Source organism: Bufo bufo, chromosome 4 (assembly GCF_905171765.1).
Source record: "Bufo bufo chromosome 4, aBufBuf1.1, whole genome shotgun sequence".
NCBI classification, from domain to species: Eukaryota; Metazoa; Chordata; class Amphibia; order Anura; family Bufonidae; genus Bufo; species Bufo bufo.
Window position 1 is genome coordinate 363,288,216 of NC_053392.1, and position 27,980 is coordinate 363,316,195.

The window sequence follows — 27,980 nt, forward strand, 5'->3', positions numbered from 1 at the left end:
GCTGGAAAACAAAGTATTCATGTGTATGTTAAAGGTTTATTGAATTTAGAATCAACAGAAATGATAAATTTGCACCTCCCAAGGTACAATGTAGAAAACCGGTAGAGTTTGCCATTATGCTACCTGTACTGCCCCTTTTATATCCAATGGGACCTAATGTAATGGGCTTCACTGGATGCGCCTTGCTCTACCCTTTACCCCACTGTAGCCCCCTAATGCCTTTTCTTTTACTATGCATGCATGCCATAGGGAGAAACAAGACAGAATTATTCCGGCCATTACATTCTGACGATTCAACCTTCTTCCCTCTTAATAAATGCCCCAAGGTGTCAAATATTGGTTCTACCTTGTTCTCACGTCTCCGTCATAAACTGATCCATTAACCCATAAGCCTCCTTTAGTTTTACGGATGGTATGCTCATAATGATATTCGGTGCATTCACCATGAATGAATTGAGCAGACTATCTGATTATTCCTCGTAAGGCTCTACTTCTGGCCTAGAACGGACATGGCATCAGAACTACAGTGAAACCCTCGTGCCCATGAAATAAGGGCAGCAACCACCCATGGCAGCAATGCTGCTGGAGAAATGCAGGATTCCACAGAGACATTGGTGGACCATCCATGTAATCCCTGCACATGATGGGTTCTCGAGAGAGACAGCTTCCGCTGTGTTATATTCATACCCCACCTAACAGGGCAAATGAATAGGACTTAGAGGGAGATGATACTAGAGTTTAAACCTCTAAATTATTATATTCTACAACTACATCAAGGACCTCACAGGCCCCATGGCACAGCTTGCAGCCTATGATAGGCCACTGGAATTTCTTCAATGACTTCCTAAAAACTTAAATGTACTACGAGAGGTAACACTGCTTTCTATCACTTCACAACCAGAATATCAATCAAACAATAAATATGTCGCATTCTTTAATAATAGATCATTCAACCCATCTGTCTTTTTATGGACTGGTACCACTTGGCCCAGTCCGCCGGAATGAAATTGAGGAATAACAGGGTGCTTGAATTTCAACTTGCAAGTAGATTTGCCTGAAGGCGCTCGATAAGCTGATCAGCCTGAAAAGAAACAAAAAGACACAATTTGTTAGGATATACAGGATATTGATACACTGCGCCAGGCCAGCTGCGCAGGCGCATATTGTGGATTCCTTTATGCACCTGCATTACAGACATGTGTCCTGGCCTGACCGCAGGTTTATTAGATCTATGATGCAGTGAGTTTGGGTCAGTAAAACCATAGTCCAACCTGGACACATGTCCGTAATACCGATGCATAAATGCGTCCGCAATACGACATGTAGCCTAAGAGTTACAGCCTTGTATATGTAGTTATTTCAGATTCCTCAGTGTGGATTTACCCAGAGAGAACATACTGGAGCACCACTGCTGTCTGCTACACCAGTATGTAACTAGAATGAATGCTGCCTTAAGGGGGTTGTGTGACTTCAGCAAGTGGCATTTATCCATATTGTCTCCTTTGCTGGCTGGATTCATTTTTCCATCACATCATACACTGCTCGTTTCCATGGTTACGACCACCAATCCATCAGCGGTGGTTGCGCTTGCACACTATAGGAAAAAGTGCCAGACTCTCTGGTGGGCGGAACATGGGAGTGCACATAGGCTGGTGCTTTTTCCTATAGCGTGCATGCACGACCATGGCTGCTGGATTGCAGGGTGGTCGTAACTATGAAAACAAGCAGTATATAATGTGAGGGAAAAATGAATCTGGCTAGCAAAGGAGGCAATATTGATAATGACAATACATCAGTAAGTGGCTTGTATTAAGTTAACCCCTTCTTCATTCATGTTCCAATGCTCCCCCTTGCCCTGTGCTGCATCGTGCAGGGCAAGGGCTGTTTTGTTTACATTGTCACCCTGCTAGGTGGAGGCTTCCACCTAGCAGTGAGCCTGGTGAGGTCACTGGTATTAATGTGCGGTCTATAGTTCTGCCCTAGCCTCTGCCTAGAATATCCATGAAAAGCCCGGTACATCACCGGAGGTAAAGAAAAAGCCCTTGCCCTGCGCTATGCTTTTTTACTTGTAAAACTATTCTTTTTACTACATTTTTTTAGTCCCCTTAGGGAACTTTTTAATGAGATCCTCTGATCACAGTCTACTGGATTTCCACTGGCTGCAATTAAAGGAGATGTCTCACTTCAGCAAGTGGCATTTATTATGTAGAGAAAATTAATACAAGGCACTTACTAATGTATTGTGATTATCTATAATGCTTCCTTTGCTGGCTGGATTTATTTTTGTATCACATTATACACTGCTTGTTTCCATGGTTACGACCACCGTGCAATCTAGCATTTAGTGAGTCTTACGTGTTGCAATCGTTTATGTACTAGCTAATTATACTTCCATTCATTTCTCATCTTAACAAAGTCAAAACATGACCCCCCCCACCTGTGGTGTAGACCTCGAAATTGGCAGCATGTCAGTTTATTTTGCAGTTTTTTACTGCAGATTTCATCCCTTTTAATATGAGGGATACAAATCTGTATATTATACATACAATTTTGCTGTGCATTTGCAGCACACATGGTACATAGCAATATTCCCATGTAATCATAAAACAAAAAAAATATGGTTTGCCACCTCTAAGTCTTCTTCACCTAAAAGCAGGGGGGTAGCAGGGGAAGCGGCTGCTACGGGTCCTGAACTAAGGGGGGCTCACCCGGGAGGAGGACTAAAAGATTTTTTTGTCAGGGCCCCCTCAACAGTATTATACACTGACAGTATATACAGTGACATTACATACAGTGTTTACATGAAGGAAACAAATGGAGCGGCTGCCGGCCCTGGTCTGAGAGAGCAATCTTGACTAGCCACAGGAATGAGGGGAGGCGTTCATAAGTGGATAATATCTGGAAAATGTCCTCTCTCTACTTTTCTACTTTTAATTCTACAGTCCAAATTCAGAATCTTTGACAATCAGTAATCTGCGGAGATGAAATGAGTTTTACTGGTAAACTGAATATGCACTCACATCTAATAAACCGCATATAGGCATTTTATAATTGGTATAGTGCACAGCTTTCATTTACCGTGATAAACCAGTATGAATTCACTCTGTAAATCATTCGAGAGAGAAATCCCAGCTGACTGGCTGGAGCCATAACGTGGAGATGTAGATGGGATATCGAGCAGAAAGGAGGCCAGTGGAAACCCAACCTGACAGTAAAAAGGGAAAAATCAATATACATTTGACAACAGCAAGCACTGTGCCGGCACTTAGAAAGGAATGAGTTTTAGAACCACTCGAATTAACCCTTCTGAAGGAGACATGTTTATAGTCGTGTGATGCCTAGAGAGCTGGTTTCCCGAACATGACTGGTCACACTGTAACACTGATGAGGCATACACTGCGGGCAGACCTGGGGGCCTTCATTAGGTGCCCAGCTGCCATGATAAGAACATCAGCACCCATGATCTCAGATACCAGACAGAGGGAACTAACTTCTTCTAAGGGTCCATTCACACGTCCGCAAAATGGGTCCACATCCGTTCCGCAATTTTGCGGAGCCATTCATTTTCAATGGGGCCGGAATGTGCTATCCGCATCCGCATTTGCGGATCCGCACTTCTGTTCCGCAAAAAAATAGAACATGTCCTATTCTTGTGCGGACAAGAAAAGGCATTTTCTATGAGAGTGCCGGCGATGTGCAGTCCACAAAATGCAAAACGCACCTTGCTGGTGTCCGTGTTTTACGGATCTGCAAAACACATACGGACGTGTGAATGGACCCTTAACCGCAAAGATGTTGTGGGCGCTATTGACCATCTACGGGGTTAAATGGCCCAGATTGGCACTTCTGTTGGTTGGGGCTATTAGAGCTGCTCAGCACTCAGACCAGGCTACCATAAAAAGGTGGTGGCCTACCCTATAGCCTGTTAGTGGTCACTAACAGGTTAATGTGAATGATCCCACAGACAGTTGTACCTCAGCAGGTGGTCATAGAAAGAATAGTATATACAGTAGATGGTTGGACCTGATGGCCTTTTTCCTCACTGTTCTAGGGAATTGCGATGTACAGTCTTGAGAAATGGCAATAATAAAATGTATAATGTAAGATCTCCTGCCCAGTCACACTAAGTACAAGCACTTAGGGTCTGTACTGCTGCAGCCAGAGGGGCACCGTGCGGAGCAGGGGACATGTCCCGCTTCTGTTGTGAAAGATCCACACAAGCATAAAGGATGACAATGGACGCTTTGCACTGTCAGCTCCTCCATTGACTGGAATGTCAGCTTTCCGATTTCTCTGCTCTGGCCCTGGACAAAGGTTTCCTGATGGAATGGAGGCCATAAAACTGGGCAATTAACAGAAAGGTTTCTCCAAGTTTTTTCCATGCAAACAGCAAAACTGAATTTCTTTAATATCTGTGCAGGTTAAAAGGTAGAGTACAGTTCAAGTGATTAAAATGTTTGGACATGTTTGAATGTTGGTGAAGAAATGGCATGTATTTGTGGTGGGATCTATGGCAGAAATCTGAGCCTGACCTAGGGTTGGGCGATATACCGGTATCACGATATACCGTGGTATAAAAAAAACCGCCGATATGGCGATATCGCTGTTTCCTAATTACCGTGGTATTTTGTGATGTCATAGAAGCGGTCATGTGCGCTGACCACTTCAAAATCTGCGTCCGCGGCCGCCCCCCCCAGCATGATTCTATACCAATTGCTGCCTGCAGCGGCTACCCCGGCTCCTCCATGCAGGCTCCCATAATGCTACTGACATCGGAATCAGATGACAGGCGAGGCTTGAGGCGGCGCTCTCAGCAGTTCGGCGTGGGGGAAGGAATTCTGTGACTCGCATTCCCGGCACCCGACCTCTGAGAGGACGCTGTGATCCGCGCAATTAACCCCTCAGGTGTGGCACCTGAGGGGTTAATTGCACGGATCACAGCGTCCTCTCAGAGGTCAGGTGCCGGTAATGTTCTTCAATCTCTGCATTGGTGGCAGTGGGCAGTGCGCCCCCCCTCCCTCCCCGGTATTAATCATTAGTGGCAGTGGCCACATGGTCCCCCCATCCCTGGTGGCAGTGGGCAGTTCCGATCGGAGTCCCAGCAGTGTAATGCTGGGGCTCAGATCAGTTACCATGGCAGCCAGGACGCTACTGAAGTCCAGGCTGCCATGGTATGTTAGTGAGCAGCATTATACTCACGTGCGCCGTGGCCGCCGGGCGCTCCTTCTCATAGGTCTGTGCGGCGCATTGCTAATGCTATAAGCATTAGCAATGCGCCGCACAGACAGAAGAAGAAGCGCCCGGCGGCCACGGCGCACGTGAGTATAATGCTACCCACTAACATACCATGGCAGCCAGGACTTCAGTAGCGTCCTGGCTGCCATGGTAACTGATCGGAGCCCCAGCATTACACTGCTGGGGCTCCGATCGGAACTGCCCACTGCCACCAATGGAGGGGGGAGGGGGACCCTGTGGCCACTGCCACCAATGATTAAATACTAGGGGGAGGGGGGGGGGGGGGGTTGAGTTACCAGTGGGGGCTGATAAGAGGGAGAGGCTGGGGGGCACATGAGAGGCTGGGGGGCTGATCAGAGGCTGGGGGCTGTTTTTTGGACTTTTGGTTGGTCACAAAATAAATGTGTTATTTTTTTAATTGTTAGAATTGGTATCGGTAATTGGTGAGTACTTAAATAAAAGTATCGGTACTCGGTCTAAAAAAAAATGGTTTCGGGACATCCTACTATAAAGTTTAAACCAACCACTCGTTCTGGCACAGAATTAACCCTGTAATGGCTAGTTACAGATACCCGAAATTGTGAAAAATGACATATAAAAGTATAACAATTAACGTCTCCTTGTGGCTGTCCCCATACAGTGTAACGTCTCCTTGTGGCTGTTCCCATACTGTGTAACGTCTCCTTGTGGCTGTTCCCATACAGTGTAACGTCTCCTAAATGGGCATTTATCGAGATATATATCGTTATCGCAATAAATTTCTTAATATCGTTATCGTGGGAATATTTTTGATATCGTCCAACCCTAGCCTGACCCCTAGATTTCTGATGCAGATTTGCAGTTTGCTGTGCTGCAGATCTACACTGAATGGTGCTAATCTGCACTGCACGGATCCGCAATGAATAGGGCTACTCTGCACTGCACGGATCCGCAATGAATGGGGCTACTCTGCACTGCACGGATCCACAATGAATGGGGCTAATCTGCACTGCACAGATCCGCACTGAATGGGGCTAATCTGCACTGCACAGATCCGCACTGAATGGGGCTAATCTGCACTGCACAGATCCGCACTGAATGGGGCTAATCTGCACTGCACAGATCCGCACTGAATGGGGCTAATCTGCACTGCACGGATCCACACTGAATGGGGCTAATCTGCACTGCATGGATCTGCACTGAATGGATCTGCACTGAATGGGACAAGTCTGCACTGCATGGATCTGAACTGAATAGGGCTAATCTGCACTACACGGATCTGCACTGCATGGATCTGCAATGAACGGGGCTGATCTGCACTAATTGGGGCTAATCTACACTGCATGGATCTGCAATGAACGGGGCAAGCCGTTAGCCAGTCACAGTTTCCGCGTCAAGAACTGACTGGTCATTTTCTTTTTTTCCCCACAAAACGGGTTTGAAATAAAACTCAAGGGCACAAAATAATAATAAAAAATAAATAAATAAAAATAAATCGGTGTCATTTGAGTTATATGGGTCATCAATGGAATGCTGAACACGTGTGGATTTCGGAGCAGAATTAGTGTCAGAATCTGCATGAATAACCTGTCTTGTCGACAAACCCTAAAGCAGCCGTCTGGTTGTGACATCCCCCGTGCATGTGCTTAATAACGAAACGGAGGGTCCCCAGGTCCAGGCAGTGCACTAAGCTGGTGGGCAGCTCTTGCTCTGGAGCAATGCTGTGTGTGCAGCACATGGACGGTGTGTCCCAACAACTGCAAGGGGTTTGTTTCCGAAAATACAGTTCGTTTTAATGACCTATACAGTGCAATGAGCTCAGTAATCCCGAAGAAATGAGCCACATAACACGTTACCTTATATCCTCCAAGTCAGTCACACTGTTTTTCTGGAGCACAGTCTTCCCCACTTCCACCATGTTTTGTACTGCACGAAAAAGAGAAAGAAAGACAGATCTCAGTGAGACAGTAATGCCCATGGTTCCCGTATGGCACAGCACAGAGGCTGTATGGGGCTTTAGGACGGAGCCATATGGCCTCAATGTAAGGCCGCATGCACCCGACCGTATGTATTCAGCGGTCTGTAAAAGGCAGATCCACAAAACACAGATGAATCTGTTTTTTTGCTCACTGACTTTAATTAGTCAGTGGTCTGCATTTTGTAGCCAAAAATAGGACATGTTCTATCCTCTGCGAAACGGACATTCGGATGCAGAAACACATGGATGATTCGTGTGCTTTCCACATCCGTATGTCTGTCAGACAGAATATGTCGTATACGTGGCCGCAAAATGTGGACTACGGATCTACTGAAGTCAAAGGGTCCGCACCGCGATGTGGGGTGCACGCGGCCGGTGTCCGTGTTTTACGGATCCGTGGTTTGTAGGCTGCAAAACAGACACAATCGTGTCAATGCACCCTCAGGGAGGAGGAGGATGATGATAACTTCCGAAAATATTTAATGTGCATTTTCTGCTGATATTCAGACAACGGCGCCTATGGACAAGAATCTGGATGAAGAACGGCCATGCCTGGCTGAAGTCATCTGCATGAATATCTCCATCTGCCCCTTACCTAGCTGCAGATGGTCGCTTGTCAAGGTCTTGCAGTTTCCAACATGCTTCTTGGGGACCACCAAGTAGTGATAAGGTGCTCCAGGTCTGATGTCTTTAAAGCAGGCCAGCTCCTCCTGTGAACAGAGATTACAGCATTTAGTCTCGGTGCTACACAACTGAACGGAGATCGTATCAAACGGGGTTGTAAGACAAGAGGAAAAAGGGTCACAGAAAGAGCGCCCCTGGTGTACATGGTCGTGTCTGGTAGTGCAGCTCAGTACAAGTAAATGCAGCAACCCTGACACAAACTGGACAGGCATGCCTCCCTGCCTGCAGATCATCTGAAAGGTGGAATCTGATTGGTTGCTATGGGCAACTAAGCCAGTTCTACTTTACACCAGTTTGATAAATGACCCATGTGCCTAGATTAAAATCTACTCCAGCTCGTAGCCGACATAGATTTCAATCATCATTTGGTGTAAATGATGGTAAATGTGCCTCCGCTAATGACCCTGACCACGCCACCCTTATTGGAAAATGCTGACTGTGGCATCAAAATTTAGATGGAATCGGGAGAGATTAAACTGGTGTAAAGCAGAATTGGCTTAGCTGCCCATAGCAACCAATCAGAATCCACCTTTCATTTTTCACAGCTCCTTTGGAAAATGAAAGGTGGAATCTGATTGGTTGCTATGGGCAACTAAACCAGTTCTACTTTACACCAGTTTGATAAATGACCCCCTTGTGTTTAAAAAGTTGCAAACCTGTGAATTGTGTTTTGTTTTCTTTTTGCACCAAAAATACATTAATTACTCTTACCGGTAATCTGTTTTCCATTAGCCCATGACAGCACCTGTGAGAGATCCTCCCTCTTCCGGACAGGAAACAGTAACTTCCCAGATCTTTAAATAGGGTCCTCCATACTCCATTCCTCAGTTTGTGACAAGATTCCTAGGACTGACCATTTTCTGAATACAGTGAAACTTAACCCCTTAATTAAGGACCTTGCCATTTTTCACCTTAAGGACCAGGCCATTTTTTGCAAATCTGATATGTGTCACTTTATGTGGTAATAACTTTAAAACACTTTTACTTATCCAGGCAATTCTGAGACTGTTTTCTCGTCACATATTGTACTTCATGATAGTGGCAAAATTGAGTCAAAAAATTTAATTTTGATTTATTAAAAAAATTCCAAATTTACCAAAAATTTAGAAAAAGTTGCAAATTTCAATTTCTATACTTTTATAATAGATAGTGATAACTTCAAAAATAGTTATTGCTTTACATTCCCCATATGTCTACTTCATGTTTGGATCATTTTGTGAATGCCATTTTATTTTTTGGGGACGTTAGAAGGCTTAGAAGCAAATCTTCCAAAACCCACTTTTTAAGGAGCAGTTCAGGTCTGAAGTCACTTTGTGAGGCTTAGGCTACTTTCACACTTGCGTTCGGTGCGGATCAGTCTGGTATCTGCACAGACGGATCCGCACCTATAATGCAAACGATGGTATCCGTTCGGAACGGATCCGTCTGCCTAACAGCTTTTTGAGATCTGAGTTTTCACATCGTGAAAACTCAGATCCGACAGTATATTCTAACACAGAGGCGTTCCCATGGTGATGGGGATGCTTCAAGTTAGAATATACTAAGAACTGTGTACATAACTGCCCCCTGCTGCCTGGCAGCACCCGATCTCTTACAGAGGACTGTGATCCACACAATTAACCCCTCAGGTGCCGCACCAATGAATTTAATACTCGGGAGGGAGCCGCACTGGCCACCAATGAATTTAATACTGAGGAGGGAGGGGGGTCTGGCCCCTGCTGCCTGGCAGCACCTGATCTCTTACAGGGGGCTATGATACGCACAATTAACCCCTTAGGTGCGGCACCTGAGGGGTTAATTGTACGGATCACAGCCCCCTGTAAGAGATCGGGTGCTGCCAGGCAGCAGGGGGCAGTTATGTACACAGTTCTTAGTATATTCTAACTTGAAGCGTCCCCATCACTATGGGAACGCCTCTGTGTTAGAATATACTGTCGGATCTGAGTTTTCACGATCTAACTCAAATCCGATGGTATATTCTAACATAGAGGCGTTCCCATGGTGATGGGGACACTTCAAGTTAAAATATACCATCGGATTGGAGAAAACTCTGATGGTATATTAATAGGGACTCCTAACTTTACATTCAAAGTCAATGGGGGACTGATCCGTTTGCAATTGCACCATATTGTCTCAACGTCAAACGGATCCGTCCCCATTGACTTGCATTGTAAGTCAGGACGAATCAGTTTGGCTCCGCACGGCCATGCGTACACCAAAACGCTGCAAGCTGCGTTTGGTGTCCGCCTGCAGAGCGGAATGGAGGCGGAACGGAGCCAAAGTGATGCATTCTGAACGAATCCTTATCCATTCAGAATGCATTGGGGATGAACGGATCATTCCGGGGCCGCTTGTGAGAGCCCTCAAACGGATCTCACAAGCGGAACCCCAAACGCAAGTGTGAAAGCAGCCTTACATAATAGAAAATACCCAAAAATGACACCATTTTAGAAACTACACCCCTCTAGGTATTCAAAACTGATTTTACAAACTTTAGGTGTTCCACAAGAATTAATGGAAAATGGAGATGAAATTTCAGAATTTCACTTTTTTGGCAGATTTTCCATTTTAATCCCCCCATATGTGGTCATAAACTGCTGTACGTCTACACGGCAGGGCGCAGAGTGAAAGGAACGCCATATGGTTTTTGGAAGGCAGATTTCACTGGAATAATTTTAAGCTGCTGTGTCACATTTGAAGACCCCATGATGCACCCCTAGAGTAGAAACACAAAAAAAAAACAAAAAAAAAAACCCCATTTTGGAAACTACGGGATATGGTGGCAGTTTTATTGGTACTATTTTAGGGTGCATATGATTTTTGGTTGCACATACATTACACTTTTTGTGAAGGTAATAAAAAATAGCTGTTTTGGCACAGTTTTTTTTTTTAATTTACAGTGTTCATCTAACAGGTTAGATTGTGTGGTATTATTATAGAGCAGGTTGTTACGGACGCGACAATACTAAATATGACAAATATTGTTTGTTTCAGTTTTACATACTAAAGCATTTTTGAAAAAAAATTATGATTTTTTTAGTGTCTCCATATTGTGAAAGCCATAGTTTTTTAAAATTTTGGGTGACTGTCTTATGTAGGCGCTCATTTTTTTCAGTATGAGATGACGGTTTGATTGGTACTATTTTAGGGTGCATATGACTTTTTGATCGCTTGGCATTACACTTTTTGTGATGTAAGGTGACAATAAATGGCTTGACACACTTATTTGTCCTACTGAGGGGTTAGGTCAGGTGATATTTTTATACAGCAGGTTCTTATGGACGTGGAAATACCTAATATGTATACTTTTTTTTTTTCATTTATTTAAGATTCACACAATAACAGAATATTTTAAAAAAAAAAAAAAAAAATCATGTTTTAGTGTCTCCATATTCTGAAAGCATAGTTTATTTTTAATTTTTTAGGCGATTGTCTTAGGTAGGGGCTAATTTTTTGTGGGATGAGGTAACGGTTAGAGTGGTACTATTTTGGGGGTATGAGCCTTTTTGATCGCTTGGTGTTGCACTTTTAGGGTACTTTCACACTTGCGGCAGGACGGATCCGACAGGCTGTTCACCATGTCGGATCCGTCCTTCCGCTATTTCGCCGTGCCGCCGCTCTGTCCCCATTGACTATAATGGGGACGGGGGCAGAGCTCCGGCGCAGCACGGCGAAAGCCGCCGGACTAAAAAGTCGGACATGCAGGACTTTTAGTCCGGCGGCCTTTCACCGTGCACCGCCGGAGCTCCGCCCCCTTCCCCATTACAGTCAATGGGGATGGAGCGGCGGTCCGGCGAAATAGCGGAAGGACGGATCCGACATGGTGAACAGCCTGTCGGATCCGTCCTGCCGCAAGTGTGAAAGTAGCCTTAGTGATGTAAGGTGATAAAAAAATTGCTTTTTTTAGCACAGTTTTTATTTTTATTATTTTGACGATGTTCACCTGAGGGGTTAGGTCATGTGATATATTTTATAGAGCTGGTCGATACGGACGCGGTGATACCTAATATGTCTACTTATCTTTTTTTCCCTATTTTTTACTTTATTTTGGGAAGAGGATGCATTTTATTTTTTTTACTTGAAACTTAAATTTCTTTTGTAAAACTTTATTTTTTTTACTTTTTTTCACTTTATTATTTGTCCCACTCTGGGACTTCAACATTACAGGGTCTGATCCCTGTTTCAATGGAGCACATAACATCTGTATTGTGTTGTATTGAACTGTTAGTGTCTTACACTGTAAGATGCTAACAGTTGCCTAGGAGACCCAGCCTGGGGGCTGGGCCTCTTAGGCCCCCGTACATGCTGAGCCCCAAGCCTTGGGAACGCTAGGGGCTGCCATGGCAACCATTGTGTCCCCGCCACAGCAGCGCGGGGACCCGATGGATGAGGTGAGGGAGTGCAAACCTCCCATATGCCGCGGTCAGCGCTGACCGTGGCATATGAGGGGTTAATCCACCGGCATCGGCGTTATCACCGATGCTCGTGGATGCAGCAGGGATCCGGCTGTCAGTAATAGCCAAATCTCTGCCGCTGATTGCGGCACCGCACGTTGGGGGAAGGAAGGACCGCAGGACGAGAATGCTCTTCCTGGGACACTAAGTACCGGCCCTTTAGGACGAGCATTCTCGTCCTGGGTCCTTAACGCGTTAACATACCATAAAAAAAAGCATCTTAAAAATATGACTGTCAGCATATTTCCTCTTTAAAGGGTTTCTACCACCAGAAATACTGCTATGTAGCTGACTGATATAGCGATGCGCTAATGTCAGCACTACATAACAGTATGTTTCTAACGTTAGTCCCTGCAGCCGTTATTGTTAAAAAAAGCACTTTTATTATATACTAATGAGCCTCTAGGTGCTATGTGGGCGTAAAATCAGCACCTAGAGGCTCCGTCCACTCACCCATTATCCCGCCCAGGTCCTCTGTTCTGCCCGCCCCGCTCCTCTTGATTGATGGCACGGTCCGCCGCATCGCTGCCGAAATCCCGTGCCTGCGCCGTTCACTTCTGTCTTCGGCGCAGTGAGTGAATGATGCGATCCTGGTGCCGGATTCCTCACTGCGCCTGCGCCGACTACATCACAGTGAGGAAGCCGGCATCAGGAGAGCGGCCTTCACTCACTGCGCCTGCGCCGAAGAAAGAAGTGAACGGCGCAGGCGCGGGATTTCGGCAGCGATGCGGCGGACCGTGCCATCAATCAGGAGGAGCTGGGCGGGCACAACACTGGACCTGGGCGGCATAATGGGTGAATGGATGGAGCCTCTAGGTGCTGATTTTACGCCCACATAGCACCTAGAGGCTCATTAGCATATAATAAAAGTGCTTTTTTTTTAACAAAAACGGTCGCAGGGACTAACGTTAGAAACATACTGTTATGTAGTGCTGACATTAGCGCATCGCTAATGTCAGTCAGCTACATAACAGTATTTCTGGTGGTAGAAACCCTTTAAGAATACTTTTAACCCTATGTACATATTGTAAGAAGGTACAAGGAATCATCGTGGATGATAGGTATGTGTCACCGAGGTTCCTGGCCTCGGTGGAGTAAGAGCCAGTTTTCATGTGTCAGCAGCAGTTGCTATGGGACACCTTGCTATCTAGTATGGCTGTAAATAGCTGATCAGGGACGGCTCTTACTGGGAGTAGTCAAAGTGCTGGGTGGGTTACTACTCCCCACAGTCCAGGCCGGATTTTGACAGGCTTATAAAAAACAGCCAGCAGTATCAGGTGGCTGGATTACTCCTCTCTGACACTGGAGCTGTGTGAAACTCTGCTGAGATCTGAGGCCTGTGTGTGGGCTGAAAACTGAAGACAGTGGGTCGGGCGAGCAGGCCACCTAAAGCCTGCAGGTGGACTTTGAGGCTGAGCATTCAGCCGGGTATGTATTAAACACCCAGGATCAAAGGTGAATGTTTTTCTGTATAAACTGTTTTGGGTGTGAACTAACACCAATACTGAAAATTGACTGTCATACTGTTAACCAGCAACTAGTGTGAATAAACACTGCAGTTTTTGAGTTACAAACGTGTCTTTGCCTCTATACTGCACCCGCTTGTCCTGTCTACCAGAGCGAATCCCCACAAATATATATATATTTAACCTTAAAAAAATTTTGGGATATAGGGTGGGAATAATGTAGGTGCTGTCATGGGCTCATGGAAAAGGAGATTTTTGTGAAACTCACCTGTAAAATCTTTTTCTCGTAATTTCCATTGGGGGACACAGACCATGGGTATAGCTTAGAGATATTACTAGGAGGGACACTATGCAAAAAAAGAAGCTCCTCCTCCTCGGGCTATACCCCCAGGCACCTCCAGGAGAACTTCAGTCGTTACAAAGGCAGTAGGAGAAGGAGAACGGAAATAAAACACTATGGAAACCATCACACAGCACACCATAAGGCGTAAACCAAAAAAGGGGCGGGAGCTGTGTCCCCCAATGGAAATTACGAGAAAAAGATTTTACAGGTGAGTTTCACAAAAATCTCCTTTTCTCGTTCATTTCATTGGGGGACACAGACCATGGGACGTCCCAAAGCAGTCCATGGGGTGGGAAAAAAGAACAAATCCAACACCGCCAGGAATAAACGTCCAGCAGTCAAACCGGAACCACAGCCTGTAATACCCTGCGCCCAAGAACAGCATCAGCCGAGGCCAGAGAGTGTAACTGATAAAACTTTGTGAAAGTATGTAAGGACGACCAAGTGGCCGCCTTACACAACTGGGAAAGGGATGCGCGATTGCGTCTAGCCCAGGAAGATCCCACTGCCCTTGTGGAGTGAGCGGTAATCCGCGATGGCGGAACATGGCCATGAGCGCGATATGCCGCAGCAATAGCGGAACGGATCCACCACGCCACGGTGACCTTGGAAGCCGCCAGGCCCTTACGGGACCCTTCAGGAATCACAAAGAGAGAGTCTGAACGCCGGAAGGAAGCGGTAGCCCCCTGACGACGTCCAGGGAGTGGAGAGCGCATTCCTTGGGGTTCGCCGGAGAAGGACAAAAAGAGGGCAGGACAAGATCCTCGTTAAGGTGGAAGGGAGAAACCACCTTGGGCAAAAAAGAAGGCACCGGTCTGAGCACCACCTTATCCTGGTGAAAGACCAGAAAAGGTTCCCGGCAGGAAAGTGCGGCCAGCTCCGAAACTCGCCTGATGGAGGTAATGGCCACCAGAAAAACTACCTTCCAGGTGAGTAAAACCAGAGAGACCTCCCTCAGAGGTTCAAAAGGCGCCGCCTGAAGGGCGCGCAGAACCAAGTTGAGATCCCAGGGGGGCAAGGGAGGCACATACGGGGGAACAGAATGCGCCACCCCCTGCAGGAAGGTTTTCACAGGTCCCAAAAAGGCAATGGACCTCTGAAAAAAGATAGCCAAAGCAGAAACCTGACCCTTCAAAGAACTGAGCGACAGACCCATGTCGAGGCCGGACTGGAGAAAAGACAGCACCACTGGAACAGAGAAACGTAGGGGCGGGTAGCCCGATTTCTCACAAAAAAACAGAAAGGCCTTCCAGGTGCGATAATAGATCCGTGAAGAAGCCGGCTTCCGAGCCCTGATCATGGTTCTTACCACCGCATCAGAGAAGCCTCTCTTCCTCAGGATGGCGGTCTCAACAGCCACGCCGTTAAACGCAGCTGCCGTGAATTCTGGTGGAAGAGCGGCCCCTGAGACAGGAGATCCTCTCTGTCGGGCAGAGGCCACGGAACGTCCGCCAACATACGAGCGACGCTGGAGAACCAGGCGCGGCGAGGCCAATGCGGAGCGACGAGAATGGTTAGTATCCCCTCCGCCTCGATCTCACGCAGCACCTTCGGCAACAGAGGAATCGGAGGGAAGACGTAAAGGAGGCTGAACCGCTGCCATGGAAATACCAGCTCGGGCTAGATACACCGGCACCTTGTGGTTGAGCCGGGAAGCCATCAAATCTACGCCTGGACGTCCCCATCGGTGGCAGATGTCGTCGAACACCTCCGGATGGAGAGACCACTCTCCCGGATCCACCTTGGTGCGACTCAGAAAATCCGCCGTCCAATTGTCGACTCCCGGGATGTACACTGCCGACAATACTGGAACATGAGACTCCGCCCATAAGAGGATCCTCGCTACTTCCCGCATTACTGCCCGACTGCGAGTCCCGCCCTGATGGTTGACATAAGCCACAGCCGTGGCATTGCCCGACTGAACCCGCACCGGGCGAGTCGCAAGGAGAGGAGTCCAATGGGAGAGGGAGTGGAAAATCACCCTTAATTCCAAAACGTTTATCGGGAGACGGGATTCCTCCGTCGACCAGACACCCTGAACTGTGAGGTTCCGGAGAACACCTCCCCAACCGATGAGGCTGGCGTCGGTGGTGACTATCGTCCAGGAGAACGGAAGGAAGGGCTTTCCTGACGATAGGTTCCGGGAAGACTGCCACCAAGGGAGAGACGCTCGAACTTGCCGGGACAGACGAACAGGAGTGTCTAGACCCCGAGGGTTCTTGTTCCAGAGGGCAAGGATCATCTGTTGTAGCGGACGAGTGTGAAATTGGGCGTACGGAATCGCCTCGAAAGAGGAGACCATAAGGCCCAGCACCCGCATGCACTCCCGAATGGTGGGACGTGGAGAGCGAAGAAGGAGCACCACTGCCAGACGAATCTGGGAAGCCTTGGAATCTGGAAGAAACACCCGAGAAATCGAGGTGTCCAAGATCATCCCCAGGAACGAGAGTCTCTGGGAGGGGTGCAGAGAGGACTTGGGGAGATTGATCAGCCATCCGAACCGTTCCAGGGATTGAACCGTGATTCGGACGCTTTTATCAAGATGTCGTCTAGGTATGGTAACAAAGAGATGCCCCTGGTGCGAAGAAGCGCCATGAGAGGCGCCAGAATCTTCGTAAAAACTCGAGGGGCGGTCGCCAACCCAAAAGGTAGGGCGACGAACTGGTAATGACGCCCCCCTATGGCAAAGCGCAGAAAGCGATGGTGGGACTCTGCAATAGGGACGTGCAAGTAGGCGTCTTGAATGTCCACAGACGCGAGAAATTCTCCTGGAAGCAGAGAAGCAATAACGGAGCGAAGGGACTCCATGCGAAACTTCCGCACCTGTAGAAACTTGTTGAGAAGTTTTAGATCCAAGATTGGACTCACTGACCCCTCTTTCTTTGGAACAACGAACAGGTTTGAGTAAAAACCTGTCCCTTGCTCTTCTGGGGGAACGGGGGAAATGACACCACGGTCCAGAAGAGAGGAGACCGCAAAAAAGAGGTCCGAGGCCCTGGCTGGATCCCCCGGAACGCGAGAAGGGAAAAAACGTTCCGGCGGGCTGGACGCGAACTCCAACTTGTAGCCGGACATCACCACTTTCAGAGCCCAGGCGTCCTGAACGTGGGCCCTCCAGACCTGTTGAAAGGAGAGCAGACGGCCCCCCACCACGAGGGATGGGGGCACCCCTTCATGCGGAGGGTTGCTTGGGAGCAGGAGGACGGGCTGACTGCGCCCGAGGCCGCCAAGAGGGCTGGGGCTTGAAGAAAGGCTTCTTGCGGGAGTCCTGGGATCCCCCTGCTGATGAGGACGACGGCGTCCTGGTAGTGGAGAAGCGACGAAAGGACTGGCCCCGGAAACCTGAAGGCCGAGACCGAAAGGGACGCTTGGTCCTGGGCTGGGGTAGATGAGTGCTCTTGCCCCCAGTTGCGTCAGAAATGAATTCATCTAGTTGAGCCCCAAAGAGCCTGGACCCTTCAAAGGGAAGGTTAGTGAGTGAACGCTTGGATGAGGCATCAGCATCCCACACCTTCAGCCAGACTTCCCTGCGCTGAATGACAGAGAGGGCCGAAATACGGGCAAAGAGGGAGCCGATGTCCATTGAAGCCTCACAGAGATATTTAGAAGCTTGAGACATCTGGATGATAAAATCCAGAGTATCTGCAGAGGCGTCCTGCTCTGACAGATCCTGGTGGTGGCGCTGCAACCACGTTGTAAGGGTTCTGGCGACCCAAGCCGACGCAAAGGCCGGTCGCAGGGAAGCGCCCGCCAGTGAGAAGATGGACTTGGAAAGTGAATCCAAACGTCTGTCTACCGCATCCTGCAGAGAGGAACCGTCTAGGACGGGAAGGGCCGTGTTCTTGGCTAACCTGGCCACCGGAGGATCTACCTTAGGGGAAGAAGTCCACTTTTCCACTGTGTCAGCTGGAAAAGGATAAAGCGTATCCATACGCTTGGTGGCCGAAAATTTTTGATTAGGTCGATCCCAAGCTTTTGATAGGACCGCAGTGAATTCCTCATGAATAGGGAACACGGCGGACTCCTGTTTCTTGGGTGGAAAAAGGGAGAACTCCCGACTAGTGGAGGGAGATGAATCCCCTTGTATATTAAAAGTGTCACGGACAGCTGCCACCAACTCTGTTACCATGGTGGAAAGCTTAGGCAGGGGTTCCCGCTCCGTGACTTTGTCCGATCCGGACAATTCCCCATCGGATTTGCGCTCCCTGCGAGGGGGAGAGTCAACCGGGCATGCCTCAAGGCGAGGGGGAGAAGCGGAGTCATCCGAGGAGGAATGCTGCCGCTCACACTGCCTTTTAGAAGTCAGACGCCCTCTGTGAGAGTCACTGAGAGGGGATGGAGTGGTGGATGCCACTGGAGTAGTAGCCGCCATGCGCTCCATGAAGGACATGGCTGCCTTGGCAACTAAGGCCAGATCAGCTGCCGCATTAGACATGGCGGAGGCCCAGGCGGGTACCGCTGGTTCCGCAGGGGCAGAGGGAGGACCGGGCTGAGCAAGAGAAGGAGGCTGATCCTGTCCAGGAGCAGGGCATGAGTCACAGGAACCAGTGACAGAAAAAGGCCTAAGGCATATCTTACATGACTCCAGTGGAGCCTGAGAGGAAGCCTTGGAAGGCTTAGGGGCCCCAGGTTTAGGCATGATGGTATTCCAAAAAAGATTTCCTACCAGGTTGCTGCAATTCCTACCACCCAGGCAACAGCAGAAGTCTCCGGTCACCGAGAACTGAGGAGCTGCACGGCCGCAATCCAGCAGAGTCTTCGGCGTAGGGAGAGACAGAGCTGGACGCCGAGGCTCCACCCCCTTGGACGCGTCATTGCGGCGCGAAATAAGCGCGCGCATTTCAAAATACACCCCTTCGCCCGATACGGCGCAGCGGGGGTTAATATCGGGAGGAGCAGTCCGGCGGGAGCTGCAGAGAGCGCAGCGGCCATAAGATAAAATAAAATACACCCCTTCAGTGCCAAGATTGCCGCCGATGCGGCCATAGTCTGAGCTGCAGGCAGGTAGGGAAAACGCAACCTGTCCCCAGAGTCAGTGGAATCACCAGCCCTCCCCAGAAGGCCCCCTCCCAACGGGAAAAAAATGCCCCCAGCAGGTCCTTCTCTAGCTCACCTTAGGTCACAGAGCGCCAGACATACGACATGAAGGGGTGGGGGGAGGGGGGTGGGGGGGAAAGGGAGGGAGATTGAAGCAGGCAATACTTATCTGCACAGCATGCTCCCTCGATGTCCGGACCAGCAGGGATTCACCTCTTCAGACGTCTGACTCCAATCAAGGAGAGCAGTGCTCTGGTGGAGGGTAGGCAGCAGGTGTCCCAGCAGCTGGTGGGATGCCGGAGCTAACATGTCGAGCCTGGATCCACTTTTCTTCTGTGGGGGAATGGGAGGTAGCCAGGAACCTTCAGAAGATCGTGGCAGACCCTCCACAGGGGCCAGGAAAGCGCAATGCTGACCTGCGTCCCCATCTGAAACCCGAAAAAAATAACAAACAGGAGAAGAATAAATGTCAACCTCCTTGAACGGACACTAAGCAAAGACTGAAGTTCTCCTGGAGGTGCCTGGGGGTATAGCCCGAGGAGGAGGAGCTTCTTTTTTTGCATAGTGTCCCTCCTAGTAATATCTCTAAGCTATACCCATGGTCTGTGTCCCCCAATGGAATGAACGAGAAAACAGATTACCGATAACAATAATGAATTTATTTCCATTATGCCCCATGACACCACCTGTGAGACATTAGACTAGATAAATCTAGGGTGGGATTACTGCTTGCAAGACCTTTCTTCCAAAGGCCAAGTCCCGAGCAGAAGATAGATCCAATCTACAGTCGTGGCCAAATATTTTGAGAATGACACAAATATTAGTTTTCACAAAGTTTGCTGCTAAACTGCTTTTAGATCTTTGTTTCAGTTGTTTCTGTGATGTAGTGAAATATAATTACACGCACTTCATACGTTTCAAAGGCTTTTATCGACAATTACATGACATTTATGCAAAGAGTCAGTATTTGCAGTGTTGGCCCTTCTTTTTCAGGACCTCTGCAATTCGACTGGGCATGCTCTCAATCAACTTCTGGGCCAATTCCTGACTGATAGCAACCCATTCTTTCATAATCACTTCTTGGAGTTTGTCAGAATTAGTGGGTTTTTGTTTGTCCATCCGCCTCTTGAGGATTGACCACAAGTTCTCAATGGGATTAAGATCTGGGGAGTTTCCAGGCCATGGACCCAAAATGTCAACGTTTTGGTCCCGAGCCACTTAGTTATCACTTTTGCCTTATGGCACGGTGCTCCATCATGCTGGAAAATGCATTGATCTTCACCAAACTGTTGTTGGATTGTTGGAAGAAGTTGCTGTTGGAGGGTGCTTTGGTACCATTCTTTATTCATGGCTGTGTTTTTGGGCAAAATTGTTAAGTGAGCCCACTCCCTTGGATGAGAAGCAACCCAACACATGAATGGTCTCAGGATGCTTTACTGTTGGCATGACACAGGACTGATGGTAGCGCTCACCTTTTCTTCTCCGGACAAGCCTTTTTCCAGATGGCCCAAACAATCGGAAATAGGCTTCATTGGAGAATATGACTTTGCCCTAGTCCTCTACAGTCCATTCACTATACTTTCTGCAGAAGATCAATCCGTCCCTGGTGTTTTTTTTGGAGAGAAGTGGCTTCTTTGCTGCCCTTCTTGACACCAGGCCATCTTCCAAAAGTCTTCGCCTCACTGTGCGTGCAGATGCGCTCACACCTGCCTGCTGCTATTCCTGAGCAAGCTCTGCACTGGTGGCACTCCGATCCCGCAGCTGAATCCTCTTTAGGAGACGATCCTGGCACTTGCTGGACTTTCTTGGAAGCCCTGAAGCCTTCTTAACAAGAATTGAACCTCTTTCCTTGAAGTTCTTGATGATCCTATAAATTGTTGATTGAGGTGCAATCTTAGTAGCCACAATATCCTTGCCTGTGAAGCCATTTTTATGCAACACAATGATGGCTGCACTCATTTCTGTGCAGGTCACCATGGTTAACAATGGAAGAACAATGATTTCAAGCATCACCCTCCTTTTAACATGTCAAGTCTGCCATTTTAACCCAATCAGCCTGACATAATGATCTCCAGCCTTGTGCTCGTCAACATTCTCACCTGAGTTAACAAGACGATTACTGAAATGATCTCAGCAGGTCCTTTAATGACAGCAATGAAATGCAGTGGAAAGGTTTTTTTGGGATTAAGTTGATTTTCATGGCAAAGAAGGACTATGCAATTCATCTGATCACTCTTCATAACATTCTGGAGTATATGCACATTGCTATTATAAAAACTTAAGCAGCAACTTTTCCAATTTCCAATATTTATGTAATTCTCAAAACTTTTGGCCACGACTGTATAATGTTTATAAAACGTGTTTGGAGAGCTCCAGGTAGCCGCTCTACAAATTTGGTCAATGGTGGCACAGCCTTTTTCTGCCCAGCAAGCAGCTATAGCTCTTGTGGAGTGGGCAGAGAACCCTGTAGGAACCTGAAGATCTGCTGAAGAGTAGGCTAGACTTTTAGACCCTTGTTTGGACCCTGGAATGGAACAAATAACTGAGGGGCTTTCTTCCACTCTTTTATTAAGTCTAAGTATTTACACTTCTCCTTACATCTAGTGTATGGAACCTTTCCTTCCCTTCATTTTTGGGATTCTGGCAGAAGGGAGGGCAAAAGGATTTCTTGAGACCTGTGGAAAACGGAAACCACCTCAGGAAGAAAGGCAGGGTCCGGTCTCAAAACAATTCTATCTTCCAAGATCAAGGTATAAGGAGGGGAAGCGGATAAGGCCGAAATCTCACCTACCCGTCTAGCTGACGTAATAGCTACAAGAAAGGCAGTCTTGTAAGACAACATTTTCAAAGAGATTGAGTCTAAAGGTTCAAAAGGGACTTTGTGTGAGCATAGAAAGGACAATATTTAAATCCCAGGGAGATGATCTGGGTTTAGAGGAGGGATTTAATCTAATTGACGCCTTTATGAACAGTTTGATGCACGGATTAGTTGCCAAACTACAGTCGAACAATACACTTGAGACCAGAGACCTGAACCTTTAATGTACTCGGTCTTAATTTCTTATTGAGGCCTTCCTGTAAGAAATTAAAAAAATCAGTGGGATCTCTGGTGGGGCTGACAGATCCAAATCCGAGCCCGCAAACTGAATAAAGGTCTTCCAAACTCTCAAATAAATGCCAATGGTATCTTTTTTCCTATTGGCTAGTAGAGTCTCTACTACCTGATCTGACAGACCCCTGGATTTAAGGAATTTCCTTTCAATATCCATGCTGCTAAATGTAGTTTTCCTATCTCGGGATGACGAAGGGGCCCCTGAAACAACAAATCCGCCCTCTCTGGAAGTATCCAAGGGTCTGAAAGAGACAGCCTCCTTAATCAAGTAAACCATACTCTCTTCGGCCAATAGGGGGCTATTAGGATTACCGTTGCCTCTTTCCCTCCTTATTTTCTGGATTACTCTGGGCAAAAGCGTGAGAGGTGGAAATGCGTAAACCAGATCCTTGCCCCAAGGTTGTGATCGTGCATCGATCCCTTGGGCCTGATCTTCTGGGTTGAGAGAAAAAAAACTTTTTGCATTTCTTGTTTTTCTGGGAAGCAAACAGGTCTACTGATGGGGACCCCCAGAGATGTACTATCTGTTCGAACACCTCCTGGGATAGGCACCATTCACCCTGACTGATCTTGTGCCTGCTCAGGAAGTCTGCCTGAGAGTTCTCTGAACCCTTTAGATGTACTGCTAAAAGAGAACAGACTTCCCCTTCTAGCGACTGGAAGATCTTGGATGACAAATTTAGTAATTGAGGAGACCTAGTCTCCCCCTGCCTGTTGATGTAGGCTACCGCTGTCGCACTGTCTGACAAAATCCTGACATGCCTGTTTTTTAGGGAGGGAAACCATTCCTTCAGAGCACAGTATATCGCCCTTAACTCTCTGTAATTTTGGGACTTCTGGCTTTGAAACACTGACCACTGCCCTTGGGAAAACCCCAAAACTGAGTGAGCCCCCCACCCCTGAGGGTTGGCATCGGTTGTGATTATTACAGGATTGTCCTTTATCCATTCCACACCTTGACTGAGGTTTTCTGACCTTGTCCACCACAACATGGAGTTTCTTACCGACAAGAGTAGCGGAATGTTGAGATCTAGTGATACCATATCCTTGTCCCAGAGAGAAAGGATGTGCATCTGAAGAATTCTGGATCTGAACTGTGCCCATTTTACCGCTGGTATGTAAGATGTCATCAACCCTAGAATTTACATGGCCTCCCTCAGAGTGGTCATTCTGGACTTGCTGAATTCCCCTATCCTTTTCTGTATCGACAGGAACTTCCCCACCGGGAGGTAGGACTTTTGGGATAAGGAATCTAGCTGAATTCCCAGGAAGGTGCATTGGTAATTTGGCGTCAGACAATTTCTCCCAGTTTACAATCCAGCCCAAGTTCATTAATATCTTTAACACTTTCTGAACTTGAGCTGAAAGGGAACCTGGAGACTGCCCCACCACTAGCAGGTCATCTACATATGGTATAATTATAATGTCCGACCTCCTCATTTGTGCCATCATTTTTATAAAAATTCTAGTAGCCTGCGATATTCCAAAGGGGAGGGCTCTAAATTGTAGGTGGAGAACTGACTTTCACCCATACTGCCACCCTGAGATATTTTTGAGACAAGGGGTGTATGGGTGCATGGTAATAGGAGTCATTGATATCTATTGAAGCCATAACACAGTTGGGAAACAAATGAAGAATTGTTGACGATATCGATTCCCTGAGAAATTTTTGGTATGTTAGATATAGATTCAGGTCCTTTAGGTTTATTATGGTCCGATAGGACCTATTTGGTTTGGGGAATAGAAAGAGAGTTGAATAAAACCCCTCTCCTATTTCTTCTGCGGGAACTGGGACTAGCACCGATTTGTCCAGGAGGTTTCTTATTTCCCCTAATAATGCCGTCTGTTTTAGGGAATGCTGATTTAAGGCTGTAATTTTTAACCTTTCTGGTGGGGTTCTTTTGAATTCTAAACAGTAACCTTCTTTTATAATATCTTTTACCCATGCACTTGATGTGATATTTTGCCAGGCTTGAAAATATAAAGACAGTCGACCCCCCACCTGAGCCCTGGTGTCATTGTTGAGAAGCATTGGAGGACTGGGACTTGAATAAAAGGCCTTTTGATTTATCCCTCCTCCATTCATTGCCTTTCTTTTGGAACCTATCCTCATTCTTTTTGTCTCCTTTTAATCTTCTATCTCCATGTTGGACCTTACTGCTTTTAAAAGAAGGTCCATATCTTTCAATTTAAACAGGGGCCTTCCCGTAAGGTCCTCAGAAGAGGAATCTGAGCTTTCTAATACTCGCTCTTCCTCAGAGTCAGACTCTGAGAAGTCTAAATTCTGCCACTTGAGCCTTCCTCCGCCCAGAAGAACTAGGAAGCAATTTTTTTAATTGTTCCACTAAGGAACGGACTTCCATCTTGACCAGATTCTGTATATTCTGGAACAAAGATGAGGATTCTTCCGCTACCAATTTATCCAGGCAGGGTTGACAACAGGCTTTTGGGCAAGACGGACTTAACTTATTTTTGCATATCCCACATTCTCTGCCTTTTGTCTTGTAGGTAGCCTTCCTGGGGGCCTCTTTTACCTGCATCAACACATAGCCAGCAATAAGTTACCAGAAAATATTTTAAATAATCTCCCCTAAGGCTACTTTCTCACTTGCGTTCGGAGCGGATCCGTCTGATGTTTCATCAGACGGATCCGCTCCGATAATGCAGACGTTCGCATCCGTTCAGAACGGATGCGTCTGCATTAAAACTTAGAAAATTTTCTAAGTGTGAAAGTTGTCTGAGCGGATCCGTTCAGACTTTACATTGTAAGTCAATGGGGAACGGATCCGCTTGAAGATTGAGCCATATGGTGTCATCTTCAAGCGGATCCGCCCCCATTGACTTACATTGTAAGTCTGGACGGATCCGCTCGCCTCCGCACGGCCAGGCGGACACCCGAACGCTGCAAGCAGCGTTCAGGTGTCCGCTCACTGAGCGGAGCGGAGGCTGAACGCTGGCAGGCGGATGCATTCTCAGTGGATCCGCCTCCACTGAGAATGCATTAGGGCCAGACGGATGCGTTCGGGGCCGCTCGTGAGCCCCTTCAAACGGAGCGCACGAGCGGACACCCGAACGCTAGTGTGAAAGTAGCCTAAGGGAGACTGTGGGGTACAACCCCTCTTACCCCCCCCCCCAGGAGTACCATGACAGCCTCGGCGTGCTGCTCCTGTTTCTCAGTACGCTGTTGTGTATCCCCTCCCTCCTGCATGTCGATTGCCATGTTTCTCAGCCCCTCCCCTTCCCTGTCCAGCATGGAACGCACGCGTCACTTCCGGCGCGCCTTCTAGACGTGCGCCAAAAACAGGGCCTGCGGGTGCACGCCGTATCGACGAACCAGGGAGAGGACTCCTTCCTCCTCCCTACTGGAACTTCGCCTGGCTGCAGGTATGAAGGAACGAGGTGCCACCAGGAATCCCCCATGGCAGAAAAGGAGACAAAATTACCGGACTTAACAGTGGCTCCTAGTGGAGACTTACGCCGTCAAGGACCTCCAATAGGTATGTAACGCAGACCCTAGAGGCCCTGCAGCCCCTAATAGATCCAGGAAAGATCCATCCCCCTGTCCTATGGACAGGAAACAGGAAGAAACTGAGGAATGGAGTATGGAGGACCCTTATTTAAAGATCTGGGATGTTCCTGTTTCCTGTCCGGGAGGGGGAGGATCTCTCACAGGTGCTGTCATGAGGCGTAATGGAAAACTGGCATAGTAATTATAGGAAATGACCCCCACGAGCTTAGGCCCATCTCCACAATGGTTCGGAACTGGAAAGACAAGTAGTAATCTGGGTTTGATACCATGCTCATGTTGTGCACTTTAGGGCTCATGCACACTCAAGTGGTTTTGGTCCTCATCCGAACCTCATTTTTCCGGATTGGATGCAGATCCAATCATTTCAATGGGACCACTAAAGACGCTGACAGCACACTGTGTTCTTTCTGTTCCACAGCCCCACAAAAAAATAAAACACGTCCTATTATTGTCCGTTTTGAGAACAAGAAGGCAAGACGCACTGATCAGCATAATGCGGAATGTACACGGCAGGTATTCGTGTTTTTTGGACCACAAAAATGGCTACGGCTGTGTGCATGAGGCCTTAAAGTGTTAAAAAAAAAAAAAAAGAATAGATAAAACTGTGGTGGTTATGGCTGTACCTTCACCGTTGGTCACATTCCTGCAGATGTGTATTATGAGGTTACATCACGAGATATGGGCGAAGATGTGGCAGAAGAGGCAAAGGCATCAGGTGAAATAGGACACGATGGTGGACCACAAGCATGCTGCACCACCGGTTCCAGTTCTGGTGCAACGGCACTGAAGAAAATGGTGCTCGTAGTGGCACCTCTGTGTCCAAAAGGTGGAGGAGATCTACGTAGCTGGACCTCGGGGAATACAGCACATGGTACGCTCCTGCCCCTAATCTCAAGTTGTGTGTCCCCAAAAACGTGACTCTGAAAAACTGCCACTACAACATAGGCATGGCTAATCCATGGCTTCTTCATATGAGAATGATACATTAGGGTATGTTCACACATTACGAATACGCTGCAGGATTTTTTCCGTTAAATTTACGTGCAAACCCATAGCCCCAGCACCCGAGCCCTCTAGAGGGGTCGTCCCCCATAAGGGTAGGGCTGCACCGCCACTATTGGGAACTGTGATTTGGCACACAGAAGAGTCACCCATGACTTTCATTAACGTCAATGAAGTAAAAGTCGTGCGTGACATGCGACACAAAATCCATCAAGTCTCTTTTTTTCTCTTGTTGCAGTGTGTCGTACCCCCCCATAATCAGACATGCACCCTCAGGGGTGGCAGGACAACATGGCTGGTCTCACAGCGATACCGTAATCACATGGGCACACGCCCAGCTCTCAGGGTATAGTTTAGAGACATTGCCCCTTGTACAGAGCACAGCGTCCCTACGTCTATGGGCCCCTACGCTGCAGGGGGCCACTACCAGGTGTTTCCTCACCAATCATGGCACCTAGGGCCTCCAATACTGGAGGAGTGCTATGTGCCTGACACTACTGACAGCCCCTCCATGAGCAGTGCCGTCCTGGATGGCTCATATGCACCAAGCAGCACTTTCTGTGCGACATTTGGAGGAATATGGCTCAGGCTGCTCTGTGGTACAATGTTGCATACTGGTTTAGGTGTGTATTATTGCGGTTTGCACAGCAGCAGGACCAAACACCGACCCAGTCCCCTTTGTGTCTCCCACCCAGTGACGTCACTCCCGGGTCACTTACGTCAGAGTGCAGCAGCTCAGAGCCGCTCTCCGGGTTGTTGGAGATCCTGCAGAAGATACACGAGCTGTCATAGCCGCCCGACCCCTGCTCCTCGCCCTCCGCAGACATCTCCTCCTCACTGCACAGTGACAGTAGCAGCGGCGGGGCCCCCCTCCCTCACACACGGCCGCTCCACCCAGTGCCTACACTTCCTGCGCCCCCGTGTGACGTCACGCTGGAAGATGGCGCTGTCCTGTAGAAGCGGCGCGGCTGTAAAGAGATATTTGCTGCTCCTGGCCCAGGAGAACTGCGAGTTCAGGCTGCCGGTGAGAGGTGGAGAGTGGGGGTAGTAGTCGCTAAGGAGTGTGCATGCTGCCAGCACGGCTTACTGCATGTACAGGCGCAGCCCGGAGGAAGACAAATGCCTAGTAACAGACCACTTTCTTCTGTCATTTGCACATCA

General features: G+C 47.9%; 2 protein-coding genes across 3 annotated transcripts in view; one reads left to right on the forward strand and one right to left on the reverse strand.

Moving 5' to 3' along the window:
- On the reverse strand, positions 1 to 27,726 carry HINT3 (histidine triad nucleotide binding protein 3). The gene is made up of 5 exons (XM_040429106.1): positions 27,539 to 27,726; positions 7,788 to 7,902; positions 7,071 to 7,140; positions 3,079 to 3,205; positions 1 to 1,081 (listed from the first exon to the last, which is right to left on the reverse strand). The coding sequence occupies exons 1-5, from the start codon at positions 27,644 to 27,646 to the stop codon at positions 1,034 to 1,036; spliced, it is 468 nt and encodes a 155-aa protein (XP_040285040.1). The 5' UTR covers positions 27,647 to 27,726; the 3' UTR covers positions 1 to 1,033.
- TRMT11 (tRNA methyltransferase 11 homolog) overlaps positions 27,686 to 27,980 on the forward strand; it is a 74,136-nt gene continuing 73,841 nt past the window's right edge. Inside the window, exon 1 of one of the 2 annotated variants that reach the window (XM_040429102.1) lies at positions 27,686 to 27,843. In XM_040429102.1, the coding sequence (XP_040285036.1) occupies positions 27,760 to 27,843 (84 nt within the window). In that variant the 5' untranslated portion in view covers positions 27,686 to 27,759. The remainder of the gene's footprint in view (positions 27,844 to 27,980) is intronic. The other variant, XM_040429104.1, reaches the window with a different exon arrangement.

Excerpts from the sequence above, each read along its gene's own strand:
- HINT3 (XM_040429106.1), bottom strand. The coding sequence starts at position 27,646 with ATGTCTGCGGAGGGCGAGGAGCAGGGGTCGGGCGGCTATGACAGCTCG. Across the intron at positions 7,141-7,787 it reads AAGCGACCATCTGCAGCTAG|TACAAAACATGGTGGAAGTG; the intron begins GTAAGGGGCAGA and ends TTTTTCGTGCAG. Across the intron at positions 1,082-3,078 it reads ATTCATACTGGTTTATCACG|GCTGATCAGCTTATCGAGCG; the intron begins GTAAATGAAAGC and ends GTTTCTTTTCAG.